This window comes from Phaethon lepturus, unplaced genomic scaffold (genome assembly GCF_000687285.1).
Source record: "Phaethon lepturus isolate BGI_N335 unplaced genomic scaffold, ASM68728v1 scaffold14826, whole genome shotgun sequence".
NCBI classification, from domain to species: Eukaryota; Metazoa; Chordata; class Aves; order Phaethontiformes; family Phaethontidae; genus Phaethon; species Phaethon lepturus.
Genome location: NW_010544241.1, coordinates 33,040 through 52,252, shown reverse-complemented (window position 1 = coordinate 52,252; position 19,213 = coordinate 33,040). Strand labels below are relative to the sequence as shown.

Genomic DNA, 19,213 nt, shown 5'->3' with positions numbered 1-19,213 from the left:
TATCATTTTATTTATGCCCATTTTGTCATTTTTAGCAGGTCTCTGGATTTTTTTTTAAGACACTGTGTATGAGTTGCTTAGTTTCTTAATGAAAGAGATTTCATGACAGAGAGGACAAATTTGACCTCTTTGTACTGCTACAAAAACATGAATGGGAGTATAAAGGTCGGCCAGGATTCTCTAGATTTAGAGGAAATCCAGATGACTTTGCAAAATTGCTGTCTACCAGCTGGAAGGATTTATGGAGGCAGAACAGAGACATTTTCTAAGTGCTGAACCAGAGGTTCATGTTTTCGTATGGAATCAATGTACACCAAATGTCATAATCTTCCTGGAAGTCTCACCAAAGCTTTGATGAATAATAGTAATACATGATTTCTGCCCCTTATACCACTGTCTTCAGTCCAGTGCTTAAGTGCACAAGTCTCTTCAAAGGAACACCTGGAAAAACAGAGCATTTGCAATGTGCTGATACAGGTCAAAGCTGAGCTTGTTTCAGATTGAAAGGAAAATTGCCATAGCTTTGTTTCTCTTTAGTGCACGTGCTCACTGGTGGCTTCAGGGCTGTCTTTCTCACAGTCTTAAATTGAACTCTTCAGCAACCCCACATGAAACAATTTTCTGTGTTTACATTTTCTGGTGCTGCTAGCAAGTCCACGGTTAAAAAAAAACAGGGCTTGTTTTTTTATAGGCTGGTAGATTTATTAGTTATTCTGCACATAGAATTTTCCAGTGCATCTTTCAGGTGTCTGTGTTGCGGATGGCTCTTTGGCAGACCTTCACAGCCCTAGGTAGTTTGTCCTGGCTTTAGGAGAGCAAGCAGAAAGTAGCACCACTGAGGTAAGTGCTGTTCTGTGTTTCAACTGAACTCAGCTGCCAGTGTGAGGAATGAGAACCTTCTCCTGTCATAGTACAGATGGCTGTTCTGGAGCATGACGTGAGCTCTCAGAGGGTAACCTCAGTACAGTTTCCAGTGTAAAAACAGGTGAAAGAGACCTCAGATGGGAGAATAGACAACAGAGCCCTATGCAACAAAACTACTACAGAAATTGCTATGTTTGCTATTCAATATATTACTCATTACTTCTTCAGAACAATGATTCTGAGAACTTGGGTGGCTAGTGTAATTCTTACAGAATCAGAAAAGCCAACTGAAGCAATATAGCTTCTTTATGTATATCCTATATATGATTAATACGTAGTTCCTGAAAGAGAGAAAACACCGTTTGATAACTAGTATGCTAATGGCACATAGTAGGATGCAAAAGATGTAGTGTGATACTCTGGGATTTTGGTTAGACGGTAAATCTTGGTCATTTTCTTTCAAAGTTGTTTCAAAGCCATCTTTTTTCCCCCCTAAAAAAGGAAGCAATCCAACTTAAATGTTTTGTTGCAAAATGCTTGATAATGTCTCTTGTGTTTGTCTACAGTGCACTTAAAAATAAAAACATTATGCAGTATGGTGAGGCTATTGGTTGCAGTGTTGTGAATTTTTGAGTGGTCCATGCCAGTGTGTAGGAAATCAACTAAGGGTGATCCTAGAGAAAAGTAGAGACACTGTCCAGACATACAGGGATGGAGTTAAAGATGCCAAAACCCACCTGAAGCTGAGTCTGGTGAGGGACATTGAAGGGCAAAAAGAAGGGCTTCTACAGCAGCAAAATCAAGGTGAGGGAAAATGTGTGCACACTTGTCAATGGTGCAGGGAATCCTCTTTACATTGGTCCTTATTGGTAAGACCAGACTTTGGGAATCTGAGGCCTCTGACATCAGTAGGGAAGTCTGAAGCAAGAAAGACTTACCCTTGATGGACGATGACCAAGTTAGGGAACACTTAAATAAACTGGGCATGTACAAGTCCACAGGGCCTGATGGGATGCACCCATGAGTGCTGAGGGAGCTGGCTGGTGTCAAGGCCACTCTTGATTATCTTTGAAAGATCATGGTGATCAGGGGAGATTCCTGAGGACTGGAAGAAAGCAAATCTCACTTCTGTGTTCTGGAAGGGCAAGAAGGAGGGTGTGGGGAACTACAGACTGGTCAGCCTCACCTCGATCCCTAGGAAGGTGATGGAGAAATAATTCTGTAAACTATTTTCAAACATACGAAAGACAAGAAGGTAATTTGGAAGAGTCAGCATGGATTTACAAAGAGGAAATCATGCTTGACCAAACTGATAGCCTTCTATGGAGAGATGATTGGCTTGGTGGATGAGGGGAGAGCACTGGATGTCATTTATCTTGACTTTAGTAAGGCTTTTGACACAATCTTTCATAACATTCTACTAGACAAGCTGGTGAAGTATGGGCTAGATGTATGAGCTGGACAGTGAGGTTGATGATTGAAAACTGGCTGATGAACTAATAGGCTCAAACAGTTGTGATCAGCAGCACAAAGTCCATATGGAGGCTGGGGACAAGCGGTGTACCTGTCAGGGAGCAGCAAAGGCCAGCAGCTCTGAGGGACCGGGATCCAGGAGCCAAGCACAATAACACAGGCTGCAGGCCTGGGGTCCCACCAGCCGGGGCCCGGTACCTGAGCCAAGTGACCAGGACAGGCCCAGAGAAGGCAGCTGGGATCAACGAAGAGTGCAGATCATCTGACAGGTTTGTGGTGACAAGGCAGGTCTGAGATTAAGCTGGAAAGCCAATTCACAGGTCCAGTGATCATGCAGTAAGTGATGAGGTGTACTGGGTTTGTGTGGCAACGTTTTGGTAGCAGTGGGGATGCAGGGGTGGCTTCTGTGAAAAGCTGCTAGAATCTTCTCCTGTGGCTGATAGAGCCAATGCCAGCTGGCTCCAAGACGGACCCACTGCTGGCCAAGGCTGAGCCCATCAGTGACAGTGGTAACATTCTGGGATAACATAGTTAAGATGGGGGAAAAACCTGCGGCTCAGCAACAGCAGATGGCGAGAGAAGTGAGACTGTGTGAGAGGAACAGCCCTGCAGACACCTAGGTCAGTGAAGAAGCAGAGGCAGGAGGGGCTCCAGGCGCCGGAGCAGAGGTTCCCCTGCAGCCCATGGTGAAGACCACGGTGAGGCTGGTGTCCCCCTGCAGCCCATGGAGCTCCATGGTGGTGCAGATCGCCACCTGCAGCCCATGCAGGACCCCACGCTGGAGCAGGGAGATGCCCAAAGGAGGCTGTAACTCCATGGGAAGCCCACACTGGAGCAGGCTTCTGGCAGGACCTGTGGACCCGTGGAGAGAGAGAGAAGCCCAGGCTGGAGCAGGTTTGCTGGCAGGACTTGTGACCCCGTGGGGGACCCACGCTGTTCCTGAAGGATGGGACACCAGGGAAGGGACCCAGGCTGGAGTAGTTTGTGAAGAACTGCAGCCCATGGGAAGAACTGATGTTGGAGAAGTTCAGGGAGGACAATGTCCCGTGGGAGGGACCCCACTGGAACCGGGGAAGAGTGTGAGGAGTCTTCCCCCTGGGGAGGAAGGGGTGGCAGAAACAAGGTGTGATGAACTGACCACAACCCCCATTCCCCGTCCCCCTGAGCCACTTGGACGGAGGAGGGAGAGAAAATTGGGAGTGGAGTTGAGCCCGGGAAGAAGGGAAGGGTGGGAGGAAGGTGTTTTAAGATTTGGTTTTAGTTCTTATTATCTGCTATCAAATCTACTCTGATTTGATTCGTAATAAATTAAGATTAATGTTTTACCAAATCAAGTCTGTTTTGCCCATGCTGGTAATTGGTGAGTGATCTCTCTCTGTCCTTATCTTGACCCACAAGGGTCTCGTTATACTTTTTGTCCCCTGTCCAGCTAAGAAGGGGAGTGATAGAGGAGCTTTGGTGGGCACTCGGCATCTAGCCAGGATCATCCCACCTCATGAGGCAAATGCAAGGCTAAGACAGGATGTCATGCCAACAGAGCAGGGTTAAGATCAAGAGGGTCCATGGCCATACACAGCTGTGACAGAAAAGGGTACAGCTACAACATAGTTCAGGTAGGGACTCAAGGCCCAGACCTGAGGGGAGCTCCTGAGTTCATGGGCAGGGGTGTGGTTGTAAGCCCCTGATGAAGCTCATCAGGGTAATGAAAGCCTATTAACACACTCAGGCCTCTGACAGGACACCAGGAGTCAATACTGGGCCAGTTGAGCTTAACGTCTTCATTACTGTCAGGGACAATAAGGCTGAATGCACCCTCAGCAAGTTTGCATATGCTACAAAACCATGGATTGGTTGATACATGCGATAGTGTTACTGATTTTCGGAGGGACCTCAGTAGGCTGGAGAAATGGGCTGACAGGAGCCTCATGAAGTTCAGCAAACGGACGTACAAAGTCCTGCACCTGGGGCGGAACAACCGCTGGCACCAGGCTGCAGGCAAATTGGCTGGAAAGCAGCTTTGCAGAGAAGGACTGGAGTGTCCTGGTGGATACCAAGCTGACCATGAGCCAGCAATGTGCCCTTGCAGCAAAGGCGGCTAATGGTATCCCGGGCTGCATTAGAAGGAGTGTCACCGTCAGGTCGAGGGAAGTGATCTTTCTCCTCTACTCAGCACTGGTGAGGCAATACCCGAGTGCTGTGTCCAGTTCTTCACTCCTCAGTACAAGAGAGACATTTACACACTGGAGAGAGTCCAACAAAGGGCCATGAAGACAATTAAGGGATTGGAGCATGTGTCATATGAGGGGAGGCTGAGAGAGCTGGGACTTGAGCCTGGAGATGTTGGGGAGCAGCAAGGGCTGGCTGCTCCCTGTGGCATGGGGGCTGGGGGATAACACAGCTGTCGGGACAGGGGTGTTGCCAACCAAGGCCCAGTCCCATGGTTCCCCAGCAGGATGAGCAGGGAAGACCCAGAGATCGTGGCCAGGTTCAAACAAGAGTCTAGGTTACCAGACAGGTTCAGGGTGATGAGGCAGGTCTGAGGTGAAGCCAAGAAGGCAATCTGCAGGGTCAGAGCCAGAACAACAGGGTCCGTGGCTGGGCACAGACACAGCTATGGTGAGCTGGAGACCAGTACTCTTCTTACATAGCTTAAGCAGGACCTGAAGCCCCCTGTGCTGAGCTGAAATGGGGCTCCTAGGCCCATGGGTGGGGTGTGTGGGGAGGCCCCAGGTGAGGCTGGTCAGGGCCACTGAGTAAGGCCTGTGGGTGCCCTCAGGGCCCTGGCAGGAGTGGAGTAGGGGACTGTGTGTGGTGTGGGTCTTATCAATGTGTATGAACACCTGATAGCAGGGTATAAAGAGGAAGGAGTCAAACGCTTTTCAGTGAGGTCCAGTGACAGGACAAGTGCAAACTTTTTTGTGAAGGTGGTCAAACACTGAACATGTTCCCTATAGAGGAAGGAGTCTTCATCCTCGGAGATATTCAAGAACCCCTCAGGACCTGACCCTGAGAAGCCTGCTTTAGTTGACTCTGTTCTGAGCAGGGGGACTGGACTAGATCTCTAGAGGTCCTTTTCAGCCTCAACTGGTCTTTGATTTTTCTCAACTCTGTGATCTGTACTTGTTAATAGCAAGCAGAACCTAATTTCTCATTTTGCAGCCGAGCATGCAGGGGTTAGAAAAGGTCACTTCTGGAAGGGGAGAAAGGAAATGATTTCCAGGTTGTTTATGTTAAATAGAGAGAGTTCAGGGTCTGTCCAAGCTGTCTTCTCAGGCAAAACGCAGTGAGTGAACAGGAGGTCAGAGACAGGTATTAAGCAGGGCATTTTCCCTGCTGCACTGATGTGCACGGTGTTTTGTGTAACTAGCTGTGTTCTGTGCAATACAGCTCTGTGTGTGTGTGCGTGTCTGCAAAGTAATAAACCTTCCATCAGGCAGATTCCTCACACGCAGTAAAGGGGAGTGATGTATGAAGAACAAAGTACAACAAAGAAAGTATTATACACTGCACAACGGTGGGGAATACTGCCCAAAAAATGGCTTCTGTGGCTGGGCCGGACAGGAGCAGAGACTGTATGTGATTGTGGAAGGTGGCCAGCTGATTCTTCATTGACTACCAGTGTGCTAGTTGTGCTCTACATCTGAACTGCCCTGGAAGTATAGTGTACTCCGGAGAGCAGAATGGCATGTTTTGAGCCATTTTCTTCTTTTAGACCCTCTCATTTGCACATATTTATAATATTTATAGCCATATTCTATGGTGTGTGTCACTGCATATTAAATAGAGATGGCTCGCTTGACAGGGAGAACACCCAGCTACAGGGTGTGCTGGGCTCTGGGACCAGCCTGGCTGCTGTCCTGAATCACATGGAATCAATACTAGCCACGAACAGGAACACCAGGATTTTCACGTTTGTTCACTGCAACCTGGAGGTTTATTTTTCACTTACTGCAGTCTTCCTAATATGAAGAAAGGCAACCCCCTGGCATTTTAGCAGATTCAGATTTTGATAACAGTCCATAGTTAAGAGTTCCAAGCACTGCATTTCTTATTTTGAAGTAAAGGGCAGTGGATTAACTTTTTAGGTGTGCAGGTATGCTTTTCTGAAGTGTTTGTTTCTGCTGAGATGTTTTGACATATTATGTGATTTATTTTTTTCCTCATTGTTACTGTTAAAGACAGTATATATTGAAATGTGTAGAATGGGACCTGTGGATATCAGTTCTATTCTGATCCTAGTTGTATGATTGTGTTAATTGACTTTGGCAATCTCAGCAATTAATCCATGTTAGGGTAATAGCCAAGCTCTTTTCTCAGGTCACAGATGAGTACTTGCACTTAGAAGGTATTTGCCATGCATCTGTTTCCATCAGTGTTGTGTGTAATGAGAAGCTTCTACAACCCTGTAAAGCATGACTGATTATGACATCCAACTGGCCTAATTACCAGGAGTGCTTTATATTACAGGCTTGGCTGAATTATTTTAATTTTTACAGATGCTAGTAGTTTAGATCTTTGATCAAATGATTAATTAGAAGCACCAGTAACAGTGCCCCAGAAAGAGTTTTGAACTGGAACATTGTCTTGATGATACACATAGACACACTCAAAGGTTCAGTTTCCTTATAGTGTGCTTCTAGGAGTATTGCTGCTGAGTTCCCAAGCTTTGGTCAGGTTTCATGCATTCAGAAATTCTGAGGCCAGAACTGTATAATATGATGAACCAGTCTGGCCTCCTGAGTAAAATGGGTCATAAAATACCCCCAGCTATTTTCTGAAAAGTAGGCATAAATTTAAATAAAAGAGTGCTGGTCTGTGTTAAAAATTGACAGCTGAGAGCAATCTACCATAACTCTTCCTGAACTGTCCCAGGAACAGTTGAAAATTTGCACCTCCCTTCTCATCTGAATTTGCTGAAAGCTAGTTACCAACCAGAAGATGTATGTTCTTACTACCATGCTAAGTTCAGGAGTCCAGCAACAACGCTTTGGTGTTTTTTTGTTTTAAATCTGCATGCTTAGGGTTGATGTCATTTAGCCATCTAAAAATTAAGCATTTAACCTAAGTTAGGAATTTGGTCTCCCTCAAAGGACAAAGATGGTCACTACTTGGATATATTCCAATTGTCTGACGATAGTTTGACTTTGTGGAGAGGCACATCCCTTTCTAATTACTGCACAGTGAACCTCAGTTTTGACACTACATCCTAGGATGAAATTAAGCCTTTTGGTCACAAAATTTCACATGACATTATTTCAGCTGATCATCCCCTATGACCCTGTAGTCCTCTTTAGAGATGTGGCTTTTCAAGAGATCTTCTCTATTCTATAGGCTGTTTTCCTATTGTCTTAGCATAGGTTTCACTCCTTGTTCTTACATGTGTATCTTCATATTTAGTCATGTTAAAACAGATATTATTTGATTGCACTAAGGTTTATATCAGTGACCATCCTTTTGAGTATTTAACATTTCTCCAACCTTTATCTGCAGTCTTTATCCAATATTATTTTATGTTTTCCCAGGCAGCGGCAAAAAATGTTAATTAGTGTAGGACTAAATATTGATTCTTGTGTAACCCCATTAGGACTGCTGTGGCATTAATTTGCAGGTGATCTGCTGGTTCAGTGACATTTATGATAAATGCTGAGGAGTCAGATGTTTGTTCATGATAGCTAGTTAAAAATGCATCCCAGTAATCAAATATTTATAATGAGCTGAAGACTCAGACTTCATTTCAGAATGAGATTTTCACATTCATGGCAAAGGGAACCTTTAAATATGAGTCTTAATTCAACCTCTACATGAAGGTTTTAAGTCAGCCTAAGAGCCACAGCCCCTTCCCTTGTTGGGAATAAGCATTTCCCTCAAGAACCTGAGCAAGTTTCATTTAGGAGGAAGAGTCATCATTTAGGAGGAAGAGGCATGGGGCCAGTCACAGGTCTTCTGAGCCTTTTGTAATCAGTGCAGCCGCTGGACACTCTGCTCCAGCCAGTGCTACAATATTCTCCTTCTCCTTATCTCCATCTTTGCATGGTAGAAGTACCAGGAAAAGCACTGGGTGCAGGCTTATGGGAGAGCAGATTGGTACCAGACAGAGTGAGAAAGGTGGTTGTGGGGATGTCCAAACTGCTAAAATGTCTTCCTTTCTTTTTAGCTTCTAGCCTCCGTGGTTTATTTCTCCAGAGTACCTTCTTTACATGAGCTGCTCAGCAAAACTTAGATTAAAATTTCGATTTAATTTGTGGCAGGATCACACTGGCATAACTTCAGAGCACTGCAGAGTTTGGTCCTCTGTTTTCAATAACCTAAATTCCTAAACACCTTTGAAACTTCCCCATATGTTGTATTATGGAAACTATTTTTCAGCCAATTTATAAACTGCCAACTTTGCAATAGAACTTTCCCAAGTAAACACAGACAAAGGAAGAAACGAATAGTAAAAGAAGACCCCTCCTTATAGTCAGAGAACAGAGTGGTGATTGCTGACATGTGAGAGATGGATTTCTTTCCCCTATTAACAGAAAATCTTCTGCTCACTGCTGAGGCTTCTAGACCAAGTGCAGATTTCATAATTTTTCCTACCTGAATTAATCTCAAATTTTTGCATCCTCTCAAATTAACTCTAAAATCTGATTTTCTGGTGAGATGTCCCTGTAACTGGAGATATCATCTGAGGTGCACAGTCTCATAGGATGAGCTGCAAAGTTCCTTTCTCTGCTGTGTGCCTACAAACCCACACAGATGTGTATGTTCTTGATGCCATCTTACTCTGTGAATCCAGCTGAGGGACTGTAAGAGCTATCTGTGCATTTAATAAAACTCTTCAGTATGAAATGAGGTTGAACACAAATGTCCGCATGTAATCAGTCCACAACTTTGCAGAACTGGCTTCTGTATACATTTCCAGCAAGCAGCACAGAGGTGCACATTGTGTGCAGAATCATTCTTATTTTCCTTCTCATTACTTTTCATTTTCTCCTCTCCTGTGAAGACAGGCTGAGAGAGTTGGAGTTGTTCAGCCTGGAGAAGAGAAGGCTCCAGAGACACCTTCTTGCAGCCTTCCAGTACTTCAAGGGGGCCTATAGGAAAGATGGAGGCAGACTTTTTAGCATTGGCCTGTAGCGAAAGGACAAGGGTAATGGTTTTAAACTAAAAGAGGGTAGATTTTGACTAGGTATCAGGAAGAAATTTTTCACAATGAGGGTGGTAAAACACTGGCACAGGTTGCCCAGAGAGGTGGTAGATGCCCCATCCCTCGAAACATTCCAGGTCAGGTTGGACGGGGCTCTGAGCAACCTGATCCAGTTGCAGATGTCCCTGCTCACTGCAGGGGGTTTGGACAAGATGGCCTTTAAAGGTGCCTTCCGACCCAAACTATTCTATGATTCTATGTTTCTATGATTCTATGATTTTCAGACTAACCTTTTTGTTGGGATATGTTAACTGTGCTTTGGTTTATATATATCCATTTTTGTAACCAAGGCAATGAACCTAATTGGTTGCTTGCACTTTCCCGTTCTTATGAAAATTTCTTAGGAATCTCTTCTGAGATATTCTTCTAAGAGGACTGAAAAACTCTACATGTGATAATAGGTGTGAGAAAGAAAACTCTTCTTAGATCGGGCAAAATCTCATATGTATTTAATTTGTAATTGGCGTATCCAGGTCTGTGACTGTGATTATTGCTATTGTTATGTGGTGGTGTTTTGAACTATGTTGATGTACTGTCTGTCATACTGGCAGTCCCAGATAAAGACTGGGACAGTGCATTGTACTAGGCAATGTGCAAACCCTGACAAAAAGACTGACGACTCTGCCAAAAAAGACAAATAGCTGAGCTGACAAATAGACAGCAACTTAGGACGCCCTAGGAAATAGGTTTATCTAGCACCATTATGCAACAAAATGCCTTATTCCAGCACTTTCACTCCAAAATATTCATGGTGTTCTGAGATTTGCTTTTGCATTTCAGGATTAGGGAGCCGAGCGTAAACTGACTGTAATCTCTGCATCCATAATGAGGCCTCCTTGGTTAGTGCTGGGGAACTAAGCGTGTCTAGCTCTTCCATCTTTTGAAAGGTCCAGATGGCAGGAGACCTCCTCCTCTTCAGAGAAGCTGTTTCCACTGTTTGATGATATCCTGGTGGATGAAGGAGTGTGTGATCACAGAAAGCAAAGTATCAGAGTTTGGCTGGCTATTTGACCAGGTCACATAGAAAGCTTTGAAAAGGCAGCTTTCATCTTCTACTGCTGAGGATTTTTTTTGAATAAGAAAAAGGAGGAAGCAAACATAACGGAAGCATAAATGTGCTGCTTCATTTTATGCATTGCAAAGTATGCTTTTACGTAGTTATACCACAGAATTATCATTATTTGCTCTAGCAATGTGGTTTTGGTTCAAAATGCAAAGGGTTTATCTAGGTAAAGTGCAAATGTTGTGTATCTTTTTCTTTCCTTTTTTCTTTTGTCTTATCTAATTGGCAAATGAATACTGACAAGGATCTGAAAATGATAACTGAAATAACTCCTAAATAAATGCAAATGAAATAATACAAGTATTGGAGGGCAGCTCCTCTTTTCTCTTCTGCAATATGAAGACATTAAAAAAATACATAAGAACTATTTTTCTTTTTGTATCATTCCTCACTATTTTAAAATATGCCAATTTTAATATAAAAAGAGTGTTGCTAGAGCTAATAGGGATATGCCTAGTGTTTCTTCATGGACAGGGAGTGCTGTGCTTTTTACGTTTCACTTATCCCCTGCTTTTTCTTTCCTGCCTTAATTTTGCAAGCAAGTAGAATACTGAAATACTCAGGACGGCTCCTGCCCTTGAAGGGGAGTGGAAGGACTAAAGGGTTGTATCATTCTATGTACTTGTGCCAATGACAGACAAAGCCACTCTCTTGAGTTTGTTGCTGGCAAATTGCACTGATAGAGTTGCAAAATGAGGGAGACATTTTAAAAACAATTGTGTTTTTTTAGGAGAATGTGCATTTTCAATTTGCCAACATGGATAGTGTCCATTTAGTTTTACTACATATATTAATACATTGAATTAAAGTCAGTGGCAGTAAACTAAAAAATCTGTCTTGCGTCTGTTTTGATCCAGCTCCACGAGCTAGCTGACCATATTGACTGAAGGGAAATACAGAGAGAGTCTTAGGGCAAATTTCCATTTCCCTGGTCATAGTCAGACTGTGCCAGACAGAGGCAAGTTTGTGCAGCCCAACAGTTGTTCAATATTCAGTGGCTTTTCAGGACTGTAAAGATGGTGTTAGGTTTGCTTTGATTTTTGAAAGCTCTGCAGACCTGTCACAGCACTTGGCAGGCAGCTAACCATAACCGTGTACGGTGCAGTTGTGTACAGGTGAGAAGGTTTGGTTGCCGCTCTGGAGGTTCAAGCAGCTGCATGCCCTTTGCCTTAGCCTGCCCTGTGAGGAGGGATAAGGTCTGCTCAGGGGGCTCTGTGCACCCATAAATCCCTTTATGTGTCGGGAATTTCTCCTGTGATTGCCTACATTGATTTTTAGATCATATACCCCCAGGTCAGGCTTGAAATAATCACACATAAGCGTCTTGAAAAATCTTTGGTGTGTTTTGCTTAGGGCTTCTTTATTAATTGCAGAGATTTACTGTAGCTTAGGATCAGGCAGCAAGAATTTGAGTTCATTTTACAGCTTTGATTCTCAATGGAGTGTAATGGTAGTATTTCTAGATTGTGTTATTCTCAGAGTAGATTTCGGATCTTTTTATGCCTGAGAAGCACTGAGTGTCAAAGGTGTTGTTAGGACTGCACATTTGGCTTGCAGTTTAGGGCTGGAAAGAGAAGGATTATACCATTTGGTCTTGAGAAGTGCTTAGCATCTCCAGCAAGGCATTGGATAAACTCCGGTGAAGGTCAGTGGAGAATTGATGCTGCTGAACATCGCACCAGAATTGCCCACTGCATGTCATCCAGTGTGCATGTAATACGAACATTATCTGAGGTCTAATCTAGACTGTGGAAGCTTCTCGGCATTGCCAGAACACACGTTCATCCCCATGTGTACTGACTACAGTGAATGCTAGAACAGTCAGGTCAAACCCAGTTTTACCTCCTAGTCTTTCAGAGGTAAGCAGAGATTATACAATGTAATGATACATGTCGCAGTTGCTGGTCTTATTATCCCTAATGCTGTTGAAATACTTCAGTAGTACCTGAGCACTTTTGCAAACTCCCCATTGTAGAAACAGTATTGCATGCATTTTTTGTTTATTCTTTTCTCCTGCAGATGGGTAACTTGGTTCAAGGTTATTAAAACCATAAAACATTACTGATCAGATAGCGCAAAAGCAGTCTTAGGTTTGTTACTTTTACCTTTGTCTTTTTTTAACTCATAATCATTGAGTAGAATGAAATGAATATGATTTTTAAAATTATACAGAAGAAAAATTATCTGAGCCCAAAAATTATCCTTCACAACAAACTCTCAAAACCAATTCTAGAATATGAGGGACAGTCTTTTTTTGCTATAGTTGAGAAAACAGCAGAGGTGGCTTTTAGTGTATGTTTTGTGGTACACTGTGACATGGGAAAGGATCAAGTGGAGAATTATATCAAAAGGCGATCAAACACAAAAATTCTTGAGCAAACAAATTTAGTACATGAAGGTGGCTGAATCACTCACTGGCCCTGTCTAACATTTGTTAGTATGTCAAAACAAGCAACACACAGACAGTTTTAATAGTGTCCAGTTGCAGGCATAAAATGAAGATTCACTTGCAGGAATCTGGATTGCTGTTTTTATTTTTGCCTTGTGTTTATTTGAACTTTTTTTTCCTTTTTCTGTTTTGATTTGATACTTCTTTTCATTAGCAGCAATAAATTGTTTAATTAGCACAAGACTTGAGAGAAATGATAGAAAGAGTAGCCACTGTAAATTGTAAAATGGATCTCTGAAAAAAACTCTCAAAAATTTATTATTTATAGCAGAATATACTGCTTGATATGTGGCATTCTTTGTTCAGTACGAGTATTGCCTCAGTGCCCTAACATGATGTTATGGGGCACTGTGATTTTGCAGATGTCATCTGTCAACTGCGATGTGAAAGTGAGATCTTAACCTCTCGTGATCAGAAATTGGCTTACGCTGTTTTTCACAAGAAAACAGATCATACTAATTCTAGCTGGGCTTAATCCACTTGCCCAAATCGTCCCGCTAACTGAATTGTGCATGTTCTTCATTGCTTTCTGCTATAAAATTGTGTTGCTAAACACCATCATTTGTTGGTGAATAATGCAAGCTCCATGAATGGGTTGTTGTAATTCAAGCAGAGCGGAATAGAAGGCAGTGCCTAGTTGTTACATAGCCACAACTATTGCTGTAATTGAAGTATTGCTATCCTGACTACTGAAAGGAACTTTAACAGAAAAGATATTGAGAGAAAGGAGACAAACAGATTTTTCATTTTATATCACACTCATAAAAATATTTTTTGCCCTCTGTAGTTTCTCTTTTTTTTTCCATGGGAAACTTTTCTCTATATCTCTTTTATCTTCTGAAAAGTTGTAGGGTACATAAGAAGTTGCAGCTCAGCATTTCAGAACCTCATTATATCTGGAGAGATGCTGAGCTCAGCAGGGTGAATAGAAGGCATTTAGGTAATCAAGTAGAAATACAGTTTAACTGTCTCAGTTATTTTATTGGGGAATGGCATTGGCAAGAATCTGATGCAAGAAGTTTGCAGTGTTAACTGATTTGAAAAGCGGCTTTTCAAAGTGATACTACATAGTGGTACATTCAGTGGTAATACATAGGAGGAAGCTGCCCTCTGAAAATTTAACACTTTATAAATTTGCCGATTCAAAAAGAAAACCAATAAAAAATCCCTCCACATGCACATACCATTTCTGCAATAGGATAACTGATGGGTGACCCTGGAGAAAAATAGTTTTGTTTGTAGACTGGATCCCAAAGTTGTTGGCTTGATTTTTAAAGGAATGAGTGAGTGAGTGAGTTTAACAATTTTTTGTGTTTTTTCTGGATTCTTTTAGAATTCTGTGATTCACAGCTATCCAGGTATCACAGCTAAGATGCCAATGATCTTTCTTTGGTTTTATTGTTTTGTCCATTGAGCATTCAGTGTTTCTGCAATAAGCATAAAAATTTTAATTCTGGTTCTTGGTGAATCCATCTGTGAATTTTAGTTCTGATTGTGAATCTGAGGTCATTTTACTTAATTCTTGCATAACTAGTGAATTTGAGCAAAAAGCCTCATGGGAAATAATCTCTTGTGTTTGCTCATATTTATAAGTGAGTCATTTCTATGGCATTGACTTTTCCTTTGGAGTGAGCAGCCCACAAGCTTAGTATTTGTTATGGGGATGATCTGCAGAAGAAAGAGAACAATTGGCACCAGCAGGCGACTAGTGCACAGGATCGTTATGTACAGCATACTCGCCCACTGTAGTCTGCTCCATGAGGATAATGAACATATTTTAATTCCCACTGTATGGAACTGGATGGCTTTTAGAAACAGTTGGATTCCCTGGCTGCTGCAGGGAAATGCACGTTTCTCAGCGGCACAAAGCATCCTTCTACCAGAGAATAACCACAGAGGGTGACGGTGTTGGTTGTATCCCTGCCCTGCCTCAGGGCCCGCGTTTTACCTGCGGAGCATAAAAACTGGGAACAGCTGCAAGCGGGATATTATGTATTAACATACTCTCTCACTCGCTTTCCTCTCTCCTGCTGTTTTCTTGGTGATCTGTATTGAGTGTTTTCAGTGGGATGGTTGCAGTTGTTTTCCACTGCTACCACTTACCCACTAATGAACTTGCTACTGTCAGGAATTACGGTATTTTTGCTGGATATGTTAGTAGGCTTTGATCCCAGTGCATCCTGCTCTAAAAGCAGGAGTTTCTTTTCTACTCACTTTGGCTACACAGCAGATGAGAAGACATGTGGGTGGGACACAGAGAAAGGTGTGCTTGTAGATGTACACTCAAGTCAGTTGACAGGAACTCAATGACACTGTTTCATGTAGTTTGCCTACTACACAGGCTAAGGCCACATGTCTGGATAGACACATATTTGAGTGCCTTGGCCTCGTTAGGGTTAATATCAAATGGACAAGACCAAATCTGGCCTTCACTGCTTTCCTCAGTTTTCCCATCTGTATGTTACCACTTGGGATATCTGTTTTCTTACCTCTTTTGTCGTGTGTTAAACGCTCATTATGCACTATCCTTAAAATATGTTTAATAAAAAAAGGTGGCAGACTGATTAAACCAATACTTTACTTGTATAACATTGCTATGTCATTTTTGGGCAGCTGTGTCTCCCCTCTGTATTTGGTATCTCAAAGATTTCAAGAAATTAATTCCTTTACAGTTGCGTTTAACTTGCTATGTTTTAAAAGAGCGACTGAATTATATACCTCTTTAGTGAAATATTCAGTGCATCTCATTTTGTTGTTGTTGTTGCAGCAATCACTGAAAAGAAGAGGGAGCAAAGACCTACCAAAATCAGAAAAAAAGTCACAGCAGACACCAACAGAGGTATGTTGTAATAACAGTAGCCTGGATTCTCATGTGAAGGCTTCAGGGACACTATGGAAATGATGTACACAATTTGTAGATTTGCACTTTGCTTCCTTGTTTGCTTTGCTCTTTGTTTTCCTGTATGCTGTGAAACAGAGAGCTCTTACCCAGATCTGCAGTCAGACAACACTATGTCAAGGACCACCCAGACAAGCTGCTGGTGCTGCAACAGAACCCACCAGCTTTAACGTACTCTATATTTTAGGCAAAATAAGTAAATGGGAGCACCAGTGAAACAAGATTATAGGCCCTTTGTGTGCTGACTCCAAGATTTTTTGAACACTGTAAAGTCTATTACAGTGTTGCAAGCCTAGAAAATGTAAGGATTTTTCATAAGCCCCCCACACCCACAGGGTATTTTTTGGGATGTGTGCAAACTTTAGTCTCAAGTAAAATAGTCTTTTCCCCGCTTTTAAATGTAAGTATTTATTTTCCTCACTTTAATTTATTGATCAGTGAAAAAATGATTGCAGGAAAATTTCTCATCTAAAGCTATGTACCTGTAATTGTTAATCTTGTAGTTTAAGACCATCCACTGGAGGTCTCCTGTTTTACATCAAGTTTCTTCAAATAATTCTTTTTCTTTTTTCGAAGGAGGACAATGAAGATCTGAAATGCCAGCTACAGTTTGTCAAAGAAGAAGCAGCCTTGATGAGGAAGAAGATGGCTAAGATCGATAAAGAGAAAGACAGATTTGAACATGAGCTGCAAAAATACAGATCGTTTTATGGGGATTTGGACAGTCCCTTGCCAAAAGGTGAAGCAGGTGGACCACCTACCACAAGAGAAGCTGAACTCAAACTTCGATTGAGACTTGTGGAGGAGGAAGCTAACATTCTTGGGAGGAAAATAGTGGAACTAGAAGTAGAAAATAGAGGACTGAAAGCAGAGCTTGATGATTTAAGAGGAGATGATTTCTCAGGGACTGCTAACCCACTCCTGGGAGAGCAGAGTGAATCCCTGTCAGAATTACGACAGCATTTGCAGCTAGTAGAAGATGAAACAGAATTGCTGAGGAGAAATTTAGCTGATTTGGAAGAACAAAACAAGCGCATTACAGCTGAGCTGAACAAATACAAGTACAAGTCTGGGGCACATGAGAGCTCTAGGCACCATGATAATGCCAAGACAGAAGCGTTACAGGAGGAGCTAAAAGCTGCACGAATGCAGATCAACGAGCTGAGTGGCAAAGTCATGCAACTCCAGTATGAGAACAGAGTCTTAATGTCCAACATGCAACGCTATGACTTGGCCTCTCATCTTGGGATCCGTGGCAGTCCCAGAGACAGTGATGCGGAAAGTGATGCAGGAAAAAAAGAGAGTGATGATGATTCCCGCCCCCCTCACCGCAAAAGGGAAGGCCCCATCGGTGGGGAAAGCGACTCTGAAGAGGTACGCAACATTCGGTGCCTGACACCCACGAGGTCTTTTTATCCAACACCATCTGGGTGGCAGAAAAGCTTCACTGACAGGCAGCAGTTGAAGGACATTCGCTCTGAAGCTGAGCGGCTGGGCAAGACAATAGATCGCTTAATTTCTGACACAAGCACTATCATAACAGAGGCGAGAATTTATGTAGCTAACGGGGACCTCTTTGGACTGATGGATGAAGAAGATGATGGCAGCAGAATACGCGAGCATGAGCTTCTTTACCGGATCAATGCACAGATGAAGGCCTTCAGGAAAGAGCTCCAGGCTTTCATAGACAGACTCGAAGTTCCAAAGTCTTCGGATGATCGAAGTGCAGATGAACCTTTGTCAGTGAGTCAGGTAGACTTTTACTTATTACGGCCTACAGGTAAAAAGGCTCTGCCAAATGAATTAATCCTCAATTTTGATGTATGGCACATGAAAATTCTTTATTCTAGACAGTGGATAAAAATTGCTCTCTCTTGAGTTATTTTACATCCTCATTTGGCCATATGAAGCCTTGTTCTACCATTGGGGCTGTTTGTGAACAGTGGATAAGTCTGGTCTCCTAGAATTAAAAGAATTATGCTCTAGGAGGTGGAAGATTTTACTCCTTTCTGGCTTTGCAACTGCATTTGCCAGAGTTGTGCCTTCATTGCCAGTAGAGAGCATTTTTGGCACATAAAGGAACGTTATAGTTTTCTTAGTTGCTGGGTTCCTGTTAAATGAATAAAAATTAAATCTTATTAATTTTAAACAGGAGCATACATTAAATTTCCAAAATCACAGAGAATATGACAAACCACAGAGAAAAATAAACCATGCAAATCTACTTTACAGAGTCACAGAGCCACACAGTAGTGTGAATATTGGAATTGCTGTAACTGATTATATCTTGTTGAAGTCTTGTGGGTCATGGCTTACACGCAGCAGTGACTAGCATCTTTCTGTAGTTCATTTTTATGAAGAATTGACACAGAGATTTTGGCAAGCAAATGCCGTGCTGACTCAAGATCTTTTGCCATGAAAAATGAAAATTACCTACCCTCATGCAATCCTATAGTTGGCAAATCTTGTTATTGCTAATGGTATTATCCAATGTTTTTAAGTCTCTTGCTGTGTTAATTTACTTTGTGCTGTCGTGCTAGTTTAAAGTCAAAGTAGTTGCCAGGTGAAGCTGTAAGGTATTATTTCTTATTTCTATGCTGACTAATTAGTCTTTTGTTTCCTTGTATCAGAAAGTCACAGACGCAGTGAGTTTAAAGATAATCAATTACTATACATGTATTGCATGAAATCAAACAGAAAAGGCATTTAGCATGCTCACTTTCTGAGCTTGTAGAGCTCCCATTAGCTTCAAGGCAGAGCACTGCATGGGCTTATACAAATTTAAAGCAAACTAATTAGTATTTTCTCTAAACAAATGACAGCAATAGTAAAATTGGGCATTTCAGGGCTTGACCATGCAGAACTCCTACTGAAGTCAATGGGAGATGGACACTTGGTCCCTCTGCAAGCACAGTCTGATTCACTATTTTGGTGAAACTTTGGACCTGCTATTCCATTAATTGACTGTTCTCTTTGTCTTTGTATTTACTTTCCCAGATGTTCCAGCCTATCATTTTACTTATTCTCATCCTTGTATTATTTTCATCCCTTTCATACACAACAATATTTAAACTTGTCTTCCTTTTTACACTATTTTTTGTACTGTAAACCATTCATCATTTACTGTTCATTGTAGTATTATTTTCAGTTTGTTTATTTTGTCCACCCTCCAAGATAAGAAGTGCAAGAGACATAGTTTCTGTAATAGCCACTGCTGTAAAAACACTGAAGACTACTTGTTTGCCAAAACCAAAACAAAACCAAAAAGCCTGC

The 19,213-nt window shown here is 42.2% G+C and overlaps 1 protein-coding gene across 1 annotated transcript in view; it reads left to right on the top strand.

The window, feature by feature from the left end:
- SOGA3 (SOGA family member 3) overlaps positions 1-19,207 on the top strand; it is a 32,638-nt gene extending 13,431 nt beyond the window's left edge. The window contains exons 3-5 of the mRNA XM_010288618.1: positions 15,809-15,880; positions 16,517-17,692; positions 18,938-19,207. Of these exons, the coding sequence (XP_010286920.1) occupies positions 15,809-15,880; positions 16,517-17,692; positions 18,938-19,048 (1,359 nt within the window). The 3' untranslated portion in view covers positions 19,049-19,207. The remainder of the gene's footprint in view (positions 1-15,808; positions 15,881-16,516; positions 17,693-18,937) is intronic.
- Positions 19,208-19,213: the final 6 nt, after the last annotated feature.